The sequence below is a fragment of the Podarcis bocagei genome (assembly GCF_964188305.1).
Source record: "Podarcis bocagei genome assembly, chromosome: 3".
Taxonomy (NCBI): domain Eukaryota; kingdom Metazoa; phylum Chordata; class Lepidosauria; order Squamata; family Lacertidae; genus Podarcis; species Podarcis bocagei.
This window is the reverse complement of record NC_138127.1, coordinates 106,697,722-106,716,821: the sequence shown is the minus strand read 5'-3', so window position 1 is coordinate 106,716,821 and position 19,100 is coordinate 106,697,722. Positions and strand designations below refer to the sequence as shown.

At 48.4% G+C, this 19,100-nt stretch overlaps 1 protein-coding gene across 1 annotated transcript in view; it reads right to left on the bottom strand.

Moving 5' to 3' along the window:
* The window catches only part of XKR6 (XK related 6), a gene marked incomplete at its 5' end in the record, with an annotated part of 168,685 nt that extends 150,156 nt beyond the window's left edge, over positions 1–18,529 (bottom strand). The window contains one exon of the mRNA XM_081188597.1: positions 17,727–18,529. Within this exon, the coding sequence (XP_081044723.1) occupies positions 17,727–18,529 (803 nt within the window). The remainder of the gene's footprint in view (positions 1–17,726) is intronic.
* Between the last annotated feature and the right edge of the window lie 571 nt (positions 18,530–19,100).

Below are 19,100 nucleotides of genomic sequence, written 5' to 3'. Positions count from 1 at the left end.
GGGGGGGGGGGTATAAATAAATTATTATTATTATTATTATTATTATTATTATTATTATTATTATTATTATTATTAGAGCAGAAGAAGAGTCCTGCTAGATCAGACCAAAGGCTGATCCAGTCTCCTGTTCTCACAGCGGCCAATCAGATGCAAGAGCATTCTTCCCACTTGGGATTCCCAACAGTTGGTATAAGGGGCCTATGGCGAATATTGAACATAGCCATCACAGCCACATCGACAGACTTATTCGTCACGGGTTTGTCTAATTCCCTCTAAAAGATGTCCAAGCTGACAGCCACTCAGGACATTTTTACACTCCACTCCAGGCTTCTGGCAAAGTTAGTTCTGTTAGTTAAGCAAAGCCCACAGAAGCCCTTCTAAACCATTTTGCCAATCACTCCAGAGGTCCCTGGCTGGGGATGTCCCATTGATGGGCTTGATGCTATAAACCACAGCGGCAAACCAGAGCATTGCCCCTTTAAATGCTCCATATCTTCAGTTGAGAAGAGGAGAGTCTCTCGCCAGCCCTACCTGGAGAATTCAGGAATTCAACCTGAGACCGTCTGCAAGCAAAGAATGTGCTTTAACCCTGAGCCACAACCCTGTCGACCTCCATCAAGGCAACATCATTGCTGGTGCACCCAGAGCCATCATTGCAGCTGAGCCGAACACCCAACACTATGCAGCTTGGTTCTAGGCCTTCTCCACACCACCTTTGCCAGATCCCAGACTGAATTTCCCTCTTCTTGGCTGTCTTCTCTGCCACCCTGGCTGGCCATTCAGAATCCTGGCTCCTGCCCCATATGGCACACGAGACTATGAGACATCATAGGCTCAGCCAAGAAAACCATGGGATTGGCTTGCGTGCAACAATTCTCCATTCTTCTAAATATATTGAGGGTTTCACTTCCACCATTCATTCCAGGGCTGTGTTGTTGTTTTTTTAAAAAGCATCCCTCGTTTAGCATACACGTGCAACACCCAAACACATGCCTTTCACAGTCACTATCAGGCCTGGAGATGCGTCATTAATGTAGTCTAAACAAACAGCTTTGATGAGATGATGCTAATAATTCTACTACTGTTGTTGCTGGTGCTTATCGTTTATATGGGCTGATCGCCGAAGCATTGATGCTTTTGAATTCTGGTGTTGGAGGAGACTCTTGAGAGTCCCATGGACTGCAAGAAGATCAAACCTCTCCATTCTGAAGGAAATCAGCCCTGAGTGCTCACTGGAAGGACAGATCCTGAAGCTGAGGCTCCAAGACTTTGGCCACCTCATGAGGAGAGAAGACTCCCTAGAAAAGACCCTGATGTTGGGAAAGATGGAGGGCACAAGGAGAAGGGAACAATGGAGGACGAGATGGTGGGACAGTGTTCTCGAAGCTACCAGCATGAGTTTGACCAAACTGTGGGAGGCAGTGGAAGACAGGAGTGCCTGGCATGCTCTGGTCCATGGGGTCACGAAGAGTCGGACACGACTAAACAACTAAACAACAACAATTTTTGTTGCAACCCTTACAACAAACTTGCAAAGTAGGTCAGCGTTATTATCCCCAAGTTGTGGTTGAGGGTTGCCCAGCCTGAGACCAAGCCACTTGCCTAAGGTGGATTGGTGAGTTTACTGCAGAGGAGAGCAAGGAACTGGGGAGTAAGAATCACAGGATCAAAGTACAGGGGAGGGTGCTGAAAGTCATCTAGTCTGGCCCTCAATACAGTTTTCGAAACTAGTCAGGAGCCAGGCGCATTTTGCACCTGACTGTTGGACACTTGCCACCAAGTGAAGATGCCTTGGCACCAGGATGATGCCTGACATCTCCACATGCTTGGACTACTGCAATGCGCTCTACATGGAGCTACCTTTGAAGGTGACCCGGAAACTGCAACTAAACCAGAATGCGGCAGCTAGACTGGTGACTGGGAGCGGCCGCCAAGACCACATAACACTGGTCCTGAAAGACCTACATTGGCTCCCAGTACATTTCCGAGCACATTTCAAAGTGTTGGTGCTGACCTTTAAAGCCCTAAACAGCCTTGGCCCAGTATCCCTGAAGGAGCGTCTCTACCCCCATCATTCAGCCTGGACAGTGAGGCCCAGCCCCTAGGGCCTTCTGGCAGTTCCCTCCCTGCAAGAAGTGAAGCTACAGGGAACCAGGCAGAGGGCCTTCTCAGTAGTGGTGCCCACCCTGTGGAACACCCTCTCATCAGAAGTCAAGGAAATAAACAACTATCTGACTTTTAGAAGGCATCTGAAGGCAGCCCTGTTTAGGAATGTTTTTAATGTTCGATGTTTTAGCGGGTTTTTAATATTCTGTTGGGAGCCGCCCAGAGTGGCTGGGGAGACCACCTTTATTGCTCTCCTCTGAACTTCTCCACATGTAGTCAGTGAGTGGGGAGCGTAGGAATCTTCCTTATACAGAGTCAAGTCAATGTTCCACTTTCCTCTGTACAGTCTACAATGACTAGTAGCAACTTTCCAGGGAGGATTTGGGGAAGGCTGCCTGAAGATGCTAGGAACTGAGCCTTGGACATTCTGTTTGCAAGGCAGATGCTCCACGGCGGAGCTTGCTATCCTGATGTTGTTGGACTACAACTCCTATTAGCCCCATCCCACATGGTCATGGAGGATGAATGTTGTAGTCCAATAACACCTAGAGGGGGACAGGTCCCTTCACCCATGTCATGCTCTGTACCAACAGTCCCACACCAGCCTAGCATGAGAACCTAAGAGTCATTTCCTCACGGGATATTCCATTCAACTCAGCATCCTTCCAACAACAGCCAGGATCGTGGCAACCATCCCACTACTCCATAACATCTGGCAATCAGCTATATCAGCAGGAAGTCTGTGCTTTTGCCGCCATGGCTAGTAGCCATCAATACATATCTGGCTGGCCAAGAAACTTCATTATTCTTCAAAGCAGTCCTTACTCCTGGCAGTTCCAATAGATTAATTATGTATCTTTCCTGGACTATTAAAACAACCCTAAAACCTACTACAGTGGTACCTTGGGTTACAGATGCTTCAGGTTACAGACGCTTCAGGTTACAGACTCCGTTAACCCACAAATAGTACCTCAGGTTAAGAACTTTGCTTCAGGATGAGAACAGAAATTGGGTGGTGGCGGCGGGAGGCCCCATTAGCTAAAGTGGTGTTTCAGGTTAAGAACAGTTTCAGGTTAAGAACAGAACTCCGGAATGAATTAAGTTCTTAACCTGAGGTACCACTGTACAGAGTTTTTCAGTAAATACTAAAAAAATTGTCCAGTAGCACCTTTGTTGTTGTTGTTGTTGTTTAGTCGTTTAGTCGTGTCCGATTCTTCGTGGTCCCATGGACCAGAGCACGCCAGGCACTCCTGTCTTCCACTGCCTCCCACAGTTTGGTGAGACTCATGCTGGTAGCTTCGAGAGCACTGTCCCACCATCTCGTCCCCTGTCGTCCCCTCCTCCTTGTGCCCTCCATCTTTCCCAACATCAGGGTCTTTTCCAGGGAGTCTTCTCTTCTCATGAGGTGGAGACCAACTAAGTTTGTTCTGGGTATGAGCTTTCATGTGCATGCACACTTCTTCAGATACACTGAAACAAAAGTCACCAGACCCTTATATATAGTGGGAGGGTGGGGTGGGGTTTTTCTCAGAAGGGTAGTAGGAGATGGGTGATTGACTTGATGGGTATGGTAAACCTGTTGACGACTGTTAACGACTGCAATTAGTCCTACAGAAAAAAGCAAGGGATAGTATCCAGATGACCAAAGATAACTTTGGCATGTTTTTTACCCTTCTTGGGGGGGACCCACCCCACCCTCTCACTATATATAAGGGTCTGGTGACTTCTGTTTTAGTGCATCTGAAGAAGTGTGCATGCACACAAAAGTTCATGCCAATAACAAACTTAGTTGATCTCTAAGGTGCTACTGGACAATTTTTTTTATTTTTTTATTTTGATTACGTCAGACCAACACAGCTACCTACCAGAATCAGGAAATACTGTGCAGAAAGTTTTCATATCTCTATAACGGAAGTTGCCGGCTTATTTTTTTAATTATGTTTTTAATTATGACTATTTTTTTAAAGCATGTGAAAAAGTACTTTTACTTTTCCTTCTCTTTCTCTAATTTAGTGGGCATACCTCATGTGGTCCTATTTTAAGAATGAAGTTCCGGTCGGCGTCAGCGTTAATGGCGGTCCTCTTTCCGAGCTCCGGAGAATGAAGCGCTGATCTCTTTTCATCCTGTTCCAAACCATTTGTGATTTCATGAAGTTCTTCCCCCCCCCCCAACCTTCTGACCTTCCTATTTGTGTCAAACTTTTCCTGTTCTTTACCAACCAAAAAGAAATGGCCACCCATGAAATTATCATCTCCTCTCTGGGCTGCTGCAATGTAGTCTTTGTGGAGCTGCCCTTGGAGATGATTCAGAAACTTCAGCTTGCTCAGAATTCTGTAGCTCATCTGGGAAATCCAGCCAGATGGGTGAGGTATAAATAACATAATAATAATAATAATAATAATAATAATAATAATAATAATAATAGACAAGGGTGAGTGGCTGTGAACCCCTCAACCTGGCTCATCTGCATATATTTTCAGGCCCAATTCATGGTGTGGGTTATTAACTTTAAAACCTTTAATGGTTCAAGGCTGCTGAGGGAGCACTTTTCTCCAAATATTTCTTTATTTTTTTATTTATTTAACAAAATGTATCTACCACATGGTTGCAATTTTTAAACGATTTAAAATAAAACATTAAAATTATCCAGGGGCTGTTTAAAAAAGTATTAAAATATTCAAAAATGTGGTTAAAATCTGTGGGCAGGCTTGCATAAGCAAAAATGTGTTAAGCAGGAGTTACTGCAAAGATGCCTGCCTGATATCAACAGGCAGGGAGTTCCAAAGTTCATACCACTCCATTGCCTGGGATTAACTTGAGGCAGCTTTGTTCTCTCATTTATAGCTTGGATTAGCAGTACACTTTATTCTACTACCAACCTTACTGTATGCTTGTGAAACATGGACCACTTATAAACGCCATCTCCAACTCCTCGAAAGATTCCATCAGTGGTGTCTCGGAAATTTTTTGCACGTTACACAACTAACACCAGTGTACAGGAAGAAGCAAATATCACCAGTGTTGAAGCAATGATTCTTCAACATCAACTTCGTTGGACCAGTCATGTTGTTCAGATACCTGATTGTCGTCTTCCAAAGCAACTACAGTGGTACCTCGAGTTAAGATCTTAATTCGTTCTGGAGGTTCGTTCTTAACCTGAAACTGTTCTTAACCTGAGATACCACTTTAGTGAATGGGGCCTCCCACCACTGCTGCGCAATTTCTGTTCTCATCCTGAAGTTCTTAACTCAAGGTACTATTTCTGGGTTAGCAGAGTCTGTAACCTGAAGCGTCTGTAACCCAAGGTACCACTGTACTCTATTCTGAACTTAAAAATGGAAAGCATAATGCTGGTGGTCAACAAAAGAAGTTTAAAGACTCTCTCAAGGCAAATCTAAAAAAAACGTAGTATACACATCAGCAACTGGGAAACACTGGCCTGTGAGCACTCCAGTTAGAGAACAGCTTTTACCAAAGGTTTCATGGGCTTTGAAGACGCTCGAACTCAGGATGAAATGGAGAAACATGCTAAGAGGAAGGCATGCTTGGCAAATCCATACCATGATCAACTCCCGCCCAGAAACCTATGTCCTCACTGTGGAAGGACGTATTTGGATCCAGAATTGGCCTCCACAGTCACTTACACACTCACTGTTAAGACCGTATTCATGGGAGACAATCTCACTCAGCTACGAGAGATCACCGAAGAAGAAGAAGAAGAAGAAGAAGAAGAAGAAGAAGAAGACGACGACGACACTTTATAGAGGAGCATAATCCTGCTTTATTTATTTTTTCATTCTTTGCTTTTATTATGCTCATAAATCACGCTGAGTAAGTTTTTTTTGTAAACAAACAAGTATTATTTCCTTAATACGTCTGTGCACCTTTCCCCATATCCTGAATCTTTTTGGATCAGGAAGTAAACTGGAAATGTTTGACTTGCAAAGGAGCCTGCAAATGTAATGGCCCGCAAAAATGTTTACAACCTCACCTGCCTGAACGCCTCTGTGTTAATTATTTGAAACCTAGGAGAAACTGAGAACAAATGTGTCGGGAGACAATTCTCTACAGCTGAGCAGCAGAATATAGGAAGAATACGAAGGCTCCAACCTTGGCCAACAATCCTCCAGATTTTCTGGACTACAAGTTCCATCAGGCCCCGTCAACATGTGGGGGGGGGGGATCAGGTTGGCAAAAGCTGACCCACCTGGCTTTCCAGAGGAAGAAAGTCCAAAGCATGACTAACAATCCCCGCCTGTTTGTCCCCCATCAACTGATATTCAGAGATAGACTACTCTTGGATGTGGAGGTTCTGCAGAGGCATCGTGGCTAACAGCCTTCTAACCCCACAGCCAAAACTATATAGCATGGCAGCAAATCTCACAAACAGAAGACGCCTTGTGTGAAGAGGTACCAGCGAATTGCTGTTCTGAGTCATCATTCAAAAAGCAAAGGCAGAGACTGAGGGACCAGGCCAATGGTCAACTAGACCAACACTCAACCAGATGCTTGTGGCATAGCCATAACCAGGATCCAACCACAAGAGCCCTCTCCCCTCCTCTGGCTTCCAACAACTGATATTCATAAGAATTACTGTGTCCAACTATGGAGACACAGAGCAGCCATTGTGGAGAGCAACCATTGGTAGCCCTCTTCTCCATGAATTTGTCCAAGACAGGCAGGTGGCCCTCACTGCCTCCTGCAGAAGCGAGTTCCACAGTTTAGCTACGGATGGATGGCGGCTAACAGATTGAGGTTGAATCCTGACAAGACAGAAGTACTGTTTTGGGGGGACAGGAGGTGGGCGGGTGTGGAGGTCTCCCTGGTCCTGAATGGGGTAACTGTGCCCCTGAAGGACCAGGTGCGCAGCCTGGGAGTCATTCTAGACTTACAGCTGTCCATTGAGGTGCAGGTCAATTCTGTGTCCAGGGCAGCTGTTTATCAGCTCCATCTGGTATGCAGGCTGAGACCCTACCTGCCCACGGACTGCCTCGCCAGAGTGGTGCATGCTCTAGTTATCTCCCACTTGGACTACTGCAATGGGCCGTATGTGGGGCTACCTTTGAAGGTGATCCGGAAACTACAACTAATCCAGAATGCGGCAGCTAGACTGGAGACTGGGAGTGGCCGTCAAGACCATATAACACCGGTCTTGAAAGACCTACATTGGCACCCAGTACAATTCCGAGCACAATTCAAAGTGTTGGTGCTGACCTTTCAAGCCCTAAATGGCCTCGGTCCAGTATACCTGAAGGAGCATCTCCACTCCCATCGTTCTGCCCGGACACTGAGGTCTAGCGCCAAGGGCCTTCTGGCGGTCCCCTCACTGTGAGAAGCCAAGTTACAGGGAACCAGGCAGAGGGCCTTCTCGGTAGTGGCGCCCGCCCTGTGGAACGTCCTCCCACCAGATGTCAAAGAGAAGAACAATTACCAGACTTTTAGAAGACATTTGAAGGCAGCCTTATTTAGGGAAGCTTTTAATGTTTAATAGGTTTTGTATTTTAATATTCTGTTGGAAGCTGCCCAGAGTGGCTGGGGAAACCCAGACAGATGGGCGGGGTATAAATAATAAATTGTTGTTGTTGTTGTTGTTGTTGTTGTTGCCATTTAAAGATGATTATCCATCCCAGTGTTCAGCTTTGAAGCAGCAAAGATGGCATTGTCCTCCTTTGTACACACAAGCAGGAGGATTGTACACACAAGCAGGGCAGGTTTTGTGACCTTGATTTCATCCTGGGGTCGCACTCGAACCCATGATCGCTTGCTAGAACCGTAGCACCTTCCACCGTAAACTGAGCGGGATTCCCTCCGGTGACCATCTACCAGAAGGGCAGCTGGGAATCCTCATCGTTCTGGACGCACCACACCGCAATCTGCTGCCGACTGAAGGGGGATTAAATTATACAGCCTCCGCTGCAAGCTAAACTTCTTATGTTTTCCAGGACAGAGCAAATTATGACCCACTAACCTACTTGTGGCCATGGCTTAAACAAAAGGTGGACCCACTGGAGAAACGAAGAACCCGCGTGCCACTTTGGGACGGCTTATACGGGACATCATACTCCCTTTCTCTGAGCAAAGGAAGGCATTTTGGGGCCCGCAATGGAAATCTGGGGAGGCGGCCATCTGCTCTTAACGACCCTTTACTTTTGCCCTCTATAATACAGTAGGAGGGAACTCAGTCCCAGGGACTGAATATGGCCCTCTGGACATCTTTATCTGGCCCTCAGAAGTCTCCCCAAGCCACATCCCTCATCGGACTTGTTTGACGCTTGGAATTCCTGGCTGGGAAGTGTCCTTGAACCCTGCTAAGCTCTCTTGCTTGCCTGGATAGAGAGGGCGTGAATGCGTGATGACAACAACAATGACGATTGCAGTACAGTGGTACCTTGGTTCTCAAACGCCTTGGTTCCCAAATGCCAAAAACCCAGAAGTAAGTGTTCCGGTTTTCGAATGTTTTTTGGAAGCCGAACATCCGACGCAGCTGTCAGCTATTGTTTCCGGGGTGATTGTACCAATCAGAAGTTGTGCGTTGGTTTTTGAACATTTCGGAAGTCAAATGGACTTTGGAAACAGATTAAGTTTGGCACTTTTGTTTTTGCTATTTATTTTGCATTTTTGTGGCTTTTTTGGTTAATTTGTTTTTGTGACTATGTGGAACCCAGTTCAGCTACTGATTGATTGATTGATTATGTGACTGTGGAAATGGATTAAAGCCCCCCATCCAAACAATGACTATCCTCAGTGCAGGTAAGGAAAAAATAATAATTTAAATTTTTATCATCTACAATACTGTCTTATTTATTTTAAAAATAAACTCACCTCACAGAGTGTTTGTTGTGGGGGAGGAAGGGAAAGGAGAATGTTAGCCGCTTTGAGACTCCTGAAGGGGAGTGAAAGGCGGGATATCAAATCCAAACTCTTCTTCTTCTTCTTCTATAGTATAGTACATTGATTATTGCTTTTATTCTATGGGTCAATGGTCTCATTATATAGTAAGATTCATGTTAAATTGCTGTTTTAGGGGTTGTTTTTGAAAGTCTGGAAGGGATTAATTCGTTTTGCATAACTTTCTATGGGAAAGTGTGCCTTGGTTTTGGAACGCTTTGGTTTTGGAACGGACTTCTGGAATGGATTAAGTTTGAGAACCAAGGTACCACTGTATATAATTATACGCCTGGAGCACGTATACCTGGGAAGGTAGCCCACCTAGGAGAAGGAAAACTCTGCTTCCTGGCAGAATCCGAGACCAGGGAAGAGAGACGGCGGAAGAAGATTGGAAGAAATTCAAGGACTATCTTGGGAAATATTACAAAATTAGTGAATGTTAGAATGATGTTGGTTAGAATTTAAGTGGTTATCAGCTGTAATGATTAAGATAATTGGGGGGGGGAGAGAAAGAAAGGTGTAAAATTAAGTGAAAATTAAGGGCGAGGATTTGCTGAATGAATAATTTGAATTGGAATACAAAAAGGGGAGGTATGAGGAGGTCCGAGAAGTAAGTTAAAAGAAAATAAGGGAATGGAATTATATGTGTTTTTATTTTTGTATTTTTGTTTTTTGTTTTTTTGTATAACCTTTGAAAAGTTAATAAATATATATTTTTTAAAAAAAACTCTGCTCCTCAACCTCCGCTGCTTTGTGGGATATCGTCAGGAGAAGAGAAAGCTAAGGAATAAATCCAGAGTCCCCGAGATGTTTGGATGGCAATTGCAATCCTCCTTCCAGCAACTCCTGCAGCCAAGCTGGTGCCAAACATCTTGCTCTCCTTTCCTTTGAACCACATCAGCCAGGTCGAGAGGGGGGTCTTGTCATCTGGGCAGCCCAGGACCTCCATACATTCTGCCCAGGTGACGTCACGTCAATGTTGCTAATGCAATGGTTTGACTTCACCCCTGGAAGCTCATTCCAGTGTCCCTCAAGACAGAATGATGCCCACAATTTATACCCTGTCTCTTCCCCCCCCCCCCGAAGGCAGTTTAGAGATAAAAAAGAGAAAAGTTAAAAACACAGGAAATAACAATTTAAAAACACAGTTAAACACTGATAGAGTTAAAACTATACACCGTATTAAAACCAAACAAATAATTACAGTAAAAGCCACATGGTTCCAGCGCTTTCATTAAAAGCAATATATTCCCAATAGCCTGTTGAAACAAGAAAGTCTTCACCTGCCAGCAGAAGGGGAAGCCAGTCTGGTGAGGGAGTTCCAAAGTCTTGGCCACCATAGAAGCCAGCCAAGCTTGCAGTGGCGCTGTGGTCTAAACCACTGAGCCTCTTGGGCTTGCCAATCTAAAGGCCGGTGGTTCAAATCCCCGCGAGGGGTGAGCTCCCGTTGCTCGGTCCCAGCTCCTGCCAACCTAGCACTTGGAAAGCACACCAGTGCAAGTAGATAAATAGGTACTGTCATGATGTTCTGTTGCGCCAGAAGTGGTTTAGTCATGCTGGCCACATGACTGTCTGTGGACAAACACCAGCTCCCTTGGCCTGAAAGCAAGATGAGCGCCGAAACCCCATAGTCACCTTTGACTTGACTTAACCGTCCAGGGGTCCTTTACCTTACCGTTACCTATCTCAGGAGTGCCCATGATGTGTTATCATTCTGCACTGTATCCCTTATTCCTATTGGCAAATGTCACTTGGGTGCGGCCAATCCTTCATTGAATGATCTCCAGTTTTCACAGTCAGCTGGAGATGTTTTATGAAGGCTCTGACCCTTTCCACATTCCCTTCCCTGGAGGAGTTTCTCAAATGCAACCAAGTACAAATTTTCAGCCATATCCAGGGTGGGGTGGGGTGAGTTTCATCTTCAAGAATCTTAAAACATTTGGGAAACTTAATTTTTTTAAAAAAGGCATCTGTTGAAAGGGAAGAGGGAATTTCAACTGCAGCTTACATGCGGAATAACAGTGTGACTAACCAGCCACATGAAATAACTTTGCTCAGTCAAAGATAAGTTTCCATACGGCAATCTTTTAAAATTAAATTTATCAACCATACAGCATACCCTATGATACTAATATATAGCATATAATACATAATGAGAACTAATCTTATATACTATATACTATAATAATATACTATACTATAGAATATATACTATGATAATATTTATAGTATATACTATATATATAGTATATATATATACTATAATTATACACACACACACACACACACACACACACAATATATATATATATACTATAATAATATTTAATACACAACGTCATTATTTATTGCTCTCATTAACCATCAGTCTCTGTATATCACCTCCTAAATATTACAACGTTCCAGTTTGCCATAGAGGTTTGAGTGCTGGACTAGGAACTAAGAGACCCGAGCTCAAATCACTGCTCAGCCATGAAGCTCACTGGGTGATGGTCTCTCAGCCTAGCCTACCTCACAGGGATCTTGTGAAGATAAAAATGGGGAGGAGGAGAACGGTGTACGGCACCTTGAGTTCCTTGGACAAAGGGTGGGATAAAAATGTAACAAGAAACAAATCACAACAATTTTTTCGCAGTGAGAAGGCATCCCATCAATGAATTTTAAACTTTTGTTGCATAAATGTAACGAAAGGTGCATAGGGTTTTTCAAACCGTTCCTTTTCCCGTCTCCCCCAATCGTACAATTTTTGTTAATTTAGGACATCGTTGCAATGTACCATGTTTGACTGAGTTGTCCTTGTACGGTAGGAATTATAAGCATGTGCCATCTTGCAGCTACTAACATTTTTGCAGTCAGTGCTTTTTTCCTAGAAAGATACGGTAGGTGCCGGTACTCACCATGAATTTATTACAGTAAGCGCCATACTTACTGCCATGCAACAGAAGTGCCACACAACCAGTGGCGTAGCGTGCGTTGTCAGCACCCGGGGCAAGGCAAGTAATTTGCGCTCCCTAACCCGTGGATTTGCGCCCCCTAACCCTAAGCCCCAGATGTTGCGCCCGGTGCGGCCGGCCCCCCCTGCACCCCCCACGCTACGCCACTGCACACAACAACAAAAAAGAGGTTCTGGTACTGCGTTCCTTTGAGTTCCTCCAGAAAAAAAGCTCTGCTTGCAGCTATGACAATATTTAAGTCTTCCAAGACTTTCCTTGATGACATTTCAGATGCTGGCATTATTCGCGTGTCATGGCAAACCATAGTTTACCGTGCATACTCATGTACTGGACTCTTTGCTTTTCACTTCTACCACATTGGGGGAGAACAGACCACATTCCCTTGCTTAGCATTATGTCTGAACCTGGGAATGTGGCTTGTTGGAGTGAAACAAACCATAACCCCCAATTTGGACACCCGGGCACAGAGATTTTGCATTGACCAGTAAACTATTACCCATAGTTTACAGTGACGTGCAAACTGGGCTCCTGTCTCACATCCACCCAGACCTTTTCATTTGTATAAACTTGTTCCCCTGCAATAAATAAATAAGCAAATAAATAAATAACCCCCCTCCCCAAAATGCCCTATTCACAGTGAGAGATCCCTAGATCTTCCTGTGAGAGCAACCTTAAACTTGCAACCACATCAGCTCTGGACACCAGAAAAAACTTCTACTACCGCACAATGATTTTTGCAATGGGGTCAATGCCTCTATAGCGCATGTTAGGCAATTCGGTCCATATATTTATAACATTAACCTCTCTACAAAGGAACCCATGGGCTGTTTGTAGCTCCATCCCTAGACAAGGATTATAGATAAGCATGCATGCGCTTGAGTTTGCAAATGTAAGAGCGTACGAAGGTGCCTTGGACTGAGTCAGCCCCTATGTCTTTCAAGCCCAATACTGGCAGCACTGACTGGCAGCTTTCCTCCGAGGCTTCAGGCAGGGGAACATTCCCAGCCATGGCTGGAAACTGAACCGAGGACCTTCTGCATGTGAAGGAAGTGCACACCAGTGAGCGGGCATCCCTCTCCCTTTGCCTCAATCACCATGAAAGGTAAGCAAGCTTGATACTGCTTCGTTTGCAATGACTGAGTCAGTCCCCGCTCTCTCTCTCCCCCAGCAAACCCCTCCAAATGCAAACATTTCACCAGTCCAATATGCAAAGATTTTAGCCGCTGGCAAAGGCAGCTTTAAACAGTGTCTGTACGGATTAGCCACACCGCGGCATCCAGGAGTAATTCACATGACGGTCATAACAGCCAGCGAGGAGGCATTAAAAAAAAATTAAGAATATACAAAATGACAACCACGAAAGGTTGGCGACGGTTACCTCTACGCATTTGTTCAACAGATATGACGGCTGTCCGGGATTCCAAACAGAGCCACCTCTGCTAATCCATAGCGAAAGACCCAACGTACGCCAGTTTTAACCCGCATCCCTCGTTCCAGATAGCAAAGTTTGGAGGGAAACCAAGTGTTCGACTTGGTTGCAACGAATATTCAGAGCCTCTGAAATCAGCGCAATAGCGCACAGTAGGCAATGCTGGTCCCATGTCATGAATCCAGCTGGGGTGCCATCAGAACCCCAGGATCTCACCAGCACCATTTGTTCCAACGTGGCACAGGATTTCGGGAAGGGTGGGTGGGGAAAGGAGGTGGAATCGGGATCAGCCCACACCACCAAGCACTCACACAGTTGCCCCCAGAAATGAGACCCACAACATGCCAGACACGTGTTCTACTCCAGCGGCTACTGAGGACTGGCGCATGTGGTTGGTGCTTGGGTACACCACAGGAGGAGAAACGAACTTGGCACACGTCCATTTTTCTCGTGGCACAAGCAAATCTCTTGGGGAAGGTTTGTGTGTAGGGGGGGGGAGAACCTTCTTGCTTTCCCCTAAACACGCTAGCATGGAAAAAATAAGGCCATGCAAAAGGGATCTCCTCTGCAAGAAGAGGTGCGAATGACATTTCAGGAAAGCAAGGAAATCTATGCTGCTGTGATGCATGTTTTCACCATTGCGTTTTTCCCAGGGTTGCAATTTCATACAAGCCACACACACACACACACACACACACACACACAAGCGGGTGCCTTCCTTCCTTCATCGCCCCTCTCCGAACGATCTTTGCTGTGCAATCTCCATCCCCCCCCCCCCTGGATGTCCCCACACACACACACACCAGCACCAACCTGGCTTCTCCCCACCCTCTCAAAGAGACTGCCTCCATCTTAAATCGGTTCAAAGCCAATCCAGAGAATTCTGCCGGGGCTGGCTTAGCCCTTCCAATTAATCTGAACATCACTGAGCATCAAACCATCACTGGGCATCAACCATCTCCCCGCTCCCTTCCCCACTTCATCCAAGTCAAATTGTTACAATCTAGCCCTCCACCCTCCTTATTACACCACCAATATATATAAATATATATTTAAGGCAGTCATTAAAGGAACACATCGGTTAACCCTCCATTTCCTTTCCTCCTCCTCCTCCTTCTAAACTCCTTCTGTTTATTTATATTTTTGACTACATCTTCATCACACACACACACACACACACATAAAATGATTGCAAGGAAGAGAGCTCAGTTTGTTCCACTTGCTAATTTCATGCGCACATGTGGATGAGCAAGGCATCCACGTACGCACATAGGCACATCCCTAAGGCAAAGGGGCTTCCTAAACCATTTCATCTTCCAAACTTTATTCTGATTCAGATTACGTAAGCCCAGAGTCTCTCCAGAACGCCTCGTGCGCTCTCAGATCTCTGCACAAAAACTTGAGACGAAAAGAGCGTTCACTTTGGCATCTTGCTACGACCACCCCCTTTTAATTTCAATTTGCAAAACCGTTCGAGGGTTCAGTGTGTGCACATAAAGACGCATGACGACCACATTTGCGGGAAACGGTTAGGTGGTGGGCAAGCCTGGGTGGGTGCACCGAAAAGGCCTTCGTTGCAGGCCCCCCCCCCACAATTCCTTCTCCATCTTCTCCCTGCAAAGGTTTCCCATCTTAGCAAAGGTCTCTCCAGGACACCCTCTGCATCTTTCCCCACAGTTCCTCTCTCTAAAAAATGAAGCCAACCCTACCCTAGAGCTCCCCCTCTGTCCGGCAGTGGTATTGACTGTCCTCCTCGTTACTCCGGGTTTCACGTAGCCAAACCATGTGGGTGGAATTTGGGGAGGAGGGAGGTGTAAGGACAGGGAGGGGAGGAGGGAGTCTAGCTCCACATTCACAAATCCTCACGTCAATCCACACGTGAGCACTGTCTTACAGGGAAGACCCGTGGCCACCCTCCAGTGTGAGATGCAAGGTACAGGTGTTCAGATTAGGGCATCAGTACTTTCTCTGGGATATTGCTGTTTGGGTCTTCTCTTGAAGAGGTGGCCCTAAAGGCCCTCGTTGCGCTGTGCATAGCAGGTAAAGAGCCCTTCTGGGCCTATATATAGTATTGCATTTGACAGATAAACCACCCTTTGGTGGCTACAACTCTGAATTCCACACACCCACACCCTTAAAGATGCCTCCATCTCTTCACTATGTGCATGTCTTAGGGAGGGAGCCATCTCTCTGTTGCCCTACTTTCTGCTCACACTTGCATGTGCAGAGAATTTATCTGGACATCTCAAATCATTAAAGCCCAGCCTGGAGGACACACTCTTTGATGGCTCTCTCTCTCTGTCTTTGGTACAAATGCATTTAAATATTCTCTGCCACACACAGACGCCATAAGGAAATTCAGTCTTCTAGCCCCAGAAAAATACGGGGTAAGGTGCTTTCCTTTTTGCACCCCACAGCTGCTCCTTATTCAAGGGTAGAGCCCCTATGTCCAATGGGGGACAAGGGAGAGTGTTGCTGGGTTACAACCTTGGTGCCTTCCAAATGGAGGAGGGCTGAAGGGAGAAGATGCTCCCCTCCCACTTCTCCCAGGTTCTCAACTGGTGGGTCAGGACCTACAACTAGGTTGCAGCCTGACCTGCAGTTCACCACAACAGGAGCATTGGCGCCATGTGAATCTTCTTACACACAGAAAGAGAATAGGCTCCATAAATGCATGTTTGGGTTCAAGGTATGACCAGGGTCCAAAAAAGGCCTCTTCCAGGAAATGCTTACAAAAGTTCTATCATCCCAGGAGGCATCTAGGGTGGAATGTCTTTCACCTCTCTGCTATGATGGCTTTAAGGCATTTCATTCCACACAAGGTGACGAGGCTCTCAGGCCTTGCAGCTGCTGTTGGACTCCAACCCCCATCAGCCCCTTCTAGCAGGACCAGTGGTCCAGAGGATGATGGGAATTGTAGTACAGCAGTAGTGTAGAGGACCAGCAACTGGCCTTCATCTCCTTTGACTTCATACCCTCTCCATCTCCAAGCATTGGAGAATGCCAAATTCCCCACCCCACAATCACGTTTGTGGGGCAGTCCTCCCTATGTCCACCTGTACAAAATGATACCATGTTTTAGAGGCTGTGCAGAACACCCTTTCTCTCTAGACCAGATCTAAAGACACTTGGCCAGATGTCTTCTTCAGGTGACCCGCTTTGTGGAGATGCCCTTGAGCCTGCCAATTGCCCCAGAATATCACCTCTCCTCTGTGCCAGTATCCAAGGGCAACTATATCCATGGGTCCTCTCTTATGGGGTGAACTCAGTCTTTGGAAGAGGGGGGAAATCCCTCCTCACCCCAATATCCGTGAAACTTATATAGCAGTGTGCAATTACCTTCCTTCTTCAAATATCCCAACTGCACTAGCGCAATCTGGGAGGTGAGTCTTGCTGCTTTTTGGGATGGGTGATGGGGATTAAGTCTGGGAATAGGTATTGACTAGGTGTGCACTGAAAGCACCCCCTTTTCCTGCTACAACCAATTATATACTGTGTGTGCTTCCTTTGCAAAAAAAAAAAAAAGTGGGGGAGGGGAGAGGGCTCCAGGTACATGTTCACTCTAACCTGTTATCTGTTTATTCTGGTATCCTATTTCCTCATAGTGCATACAGGAAATATTCCGAAGGAGGTTTAAGCCTGCATCCTTTACCATAGTGAATGCTAAGACTAGCTCACCCTATATCTGGCCCAAATTCTGGAGATTCCAGAAGCTCTTGGATCAGAAGATGCGATCACCTTTCCCTACCTGTGTTTCAGGAAGGGGGGGCATTTGTCCCCAGTCTCTCCCATGACTCCAGCAGATGCACGTAGAGACAGGAGGGGGGGTTACACCTCTCTCCCCCCCCAGCCCGGCCTGGGTCTTCCTTCTCTCTAGGAATAAGCTCATCCAAACAGTTCTGCAGGGAAATCACCTTGCTCCACCTGTCACCTGTCTGCCTTCCTCCTTTCCCTCCCCCTCCAGGTGCAGAAAGGAAGGAGGGGGGGTCACCCTTTCCTGGGGCAAAAGATGTGCAAAGTCGGGGGGAGGCTTCCTCTTGCCTCCCCCCCCCCCACTGTCCCTCATGCCCTTCTGAGAAGTGGTGAGGGTCACTCTCCTGTCTCTACTTGGAAGGGGGGGGGATATTGCTTCCTTCTTCAAAAGCCTTCATGAGGGGAGGGAATAGAACACCTTTACCTGAGTGCATCCAATAACCCTTTGAGGTCATCCCTTCCTCCACCTGCCGTTGGAAGACTGGCCTTCTCCAGCCTGCCTCCAGGTACATACATATATTTGGGAGGGGGTATAGACAGAAGCCTAACCACCCACCTGCAGAGAGCCCCCCACCCGCCCTGCCAGCCCGCTTACCTCCAGACTTGTCCCATCTGCAGCAGGTGAATGACGGACTGCCAAATCCAGACGGAGAGCCTGCAGAGGCGCTGAGCTCCGGGCGTGCCGCCGGCGCCGTGGTAGTGGCGATGCCCGGCGCGGCGGCCGGCCCCGACGGATCCCATCATGGGAGGCCCTCGGCTGGTGAGGCCCTGCACGGCGCCCAGGCCTCCTCCGGTGTAGTCCTGCACGAACCATCGGAAGCTGAGGATCTGCACCAGCACGGAGGGCAGCAGCACGAAGGCCAGCGTCAGGCCGCACCACAGGTAGTCGCGGCGGCCGTAGTGGTCGAGGGCGAGCCAGAGGTCGGTGCCCACGTCGCCCACCAGCACCAGCAGAGCGAGCACGATCCACAGGCAGTCCAGCCACGGCCGCTCCACCGCCAGCCCCGCCGCCGACGGCCCGTCGCCGCCTCCGCCGCCGCTTCCTCCGCCGCCACCTCCGGCCCCCGGCGCCAGCGGGTCGGTGGCTCCGGCCCCCGACCCGCTTCCTCCGGCCCCCCGGCCCAGCAGGCTGCGCAGGCAGGCGCTCCGGCAGCCCCAGTAGCACGACGACGTGTTGCAGCAGTGGCAGATGTGCATGGAGCTGCTCCCGCCGGCCTCGTCGTCCGAGCTCCCGCCGCCGCCGCCTCCGCCACCACCGCAGCCCCCCTGGCCCGCGGCGGCGGCAGCGGCGGCGGCGGCCCCCCCGGCCAGGTGGTGATGATGGTGGTGGTGGTGATAGTGGTGGTCGTCGAGGTTGTGCAGCTGCGAGAAGCCGCTGCCGTCCGACTTGGCCGCCATCACCTCCGCCGCCGGGCCCCCCCGCCGCCGCCGCCGCCGCCTCCTCCACCGCCGCCGCCGCCACCGGGCTCCCCCGCTGCTGCCCGGGCCGGCAGCCCGGCTCCCTCCGCCGCCGCCGCCTGCCCGGCCGCCTGCCTCCCCTCCCTCCTCCTCCTCCTCCTCCCCCGGCCTCCTCCTCCGCCTCCTCCTCCTCCTCCCCGCCGCTTCCTTCCTGCCGCCCCTCCCTCCCGCCTCCCGGGCCCCCTCCGGCCACAGGGCTCGGGATGCCCTCCCCGCCGCCGCCACCGCCGCCACCCACGGCCGCCTCCTCCGCCTCCTCCGCCGCCGCCCTCCTCCTCCTGCTTTCCCCTCCGCTTCCGGGGGAGGAGGAGGGAGGCGCTACAGACCGGCCGGGCCCCCCATCTCCCCTCCCCACCGCCCGCCTGCTCGCGCTCGCCGCCTCCTCCTCTGCTCAGACCCGCAAGCAGCAGCCGCCGCCACCGCCGCCGCCGCCGCACAGGAAGGGGCTGGCAGGCAGGCAGGCTGGTTGGCTAGGGGACCCCTAGTGCCAGCGCCGGGGAAGAGCCGCCAG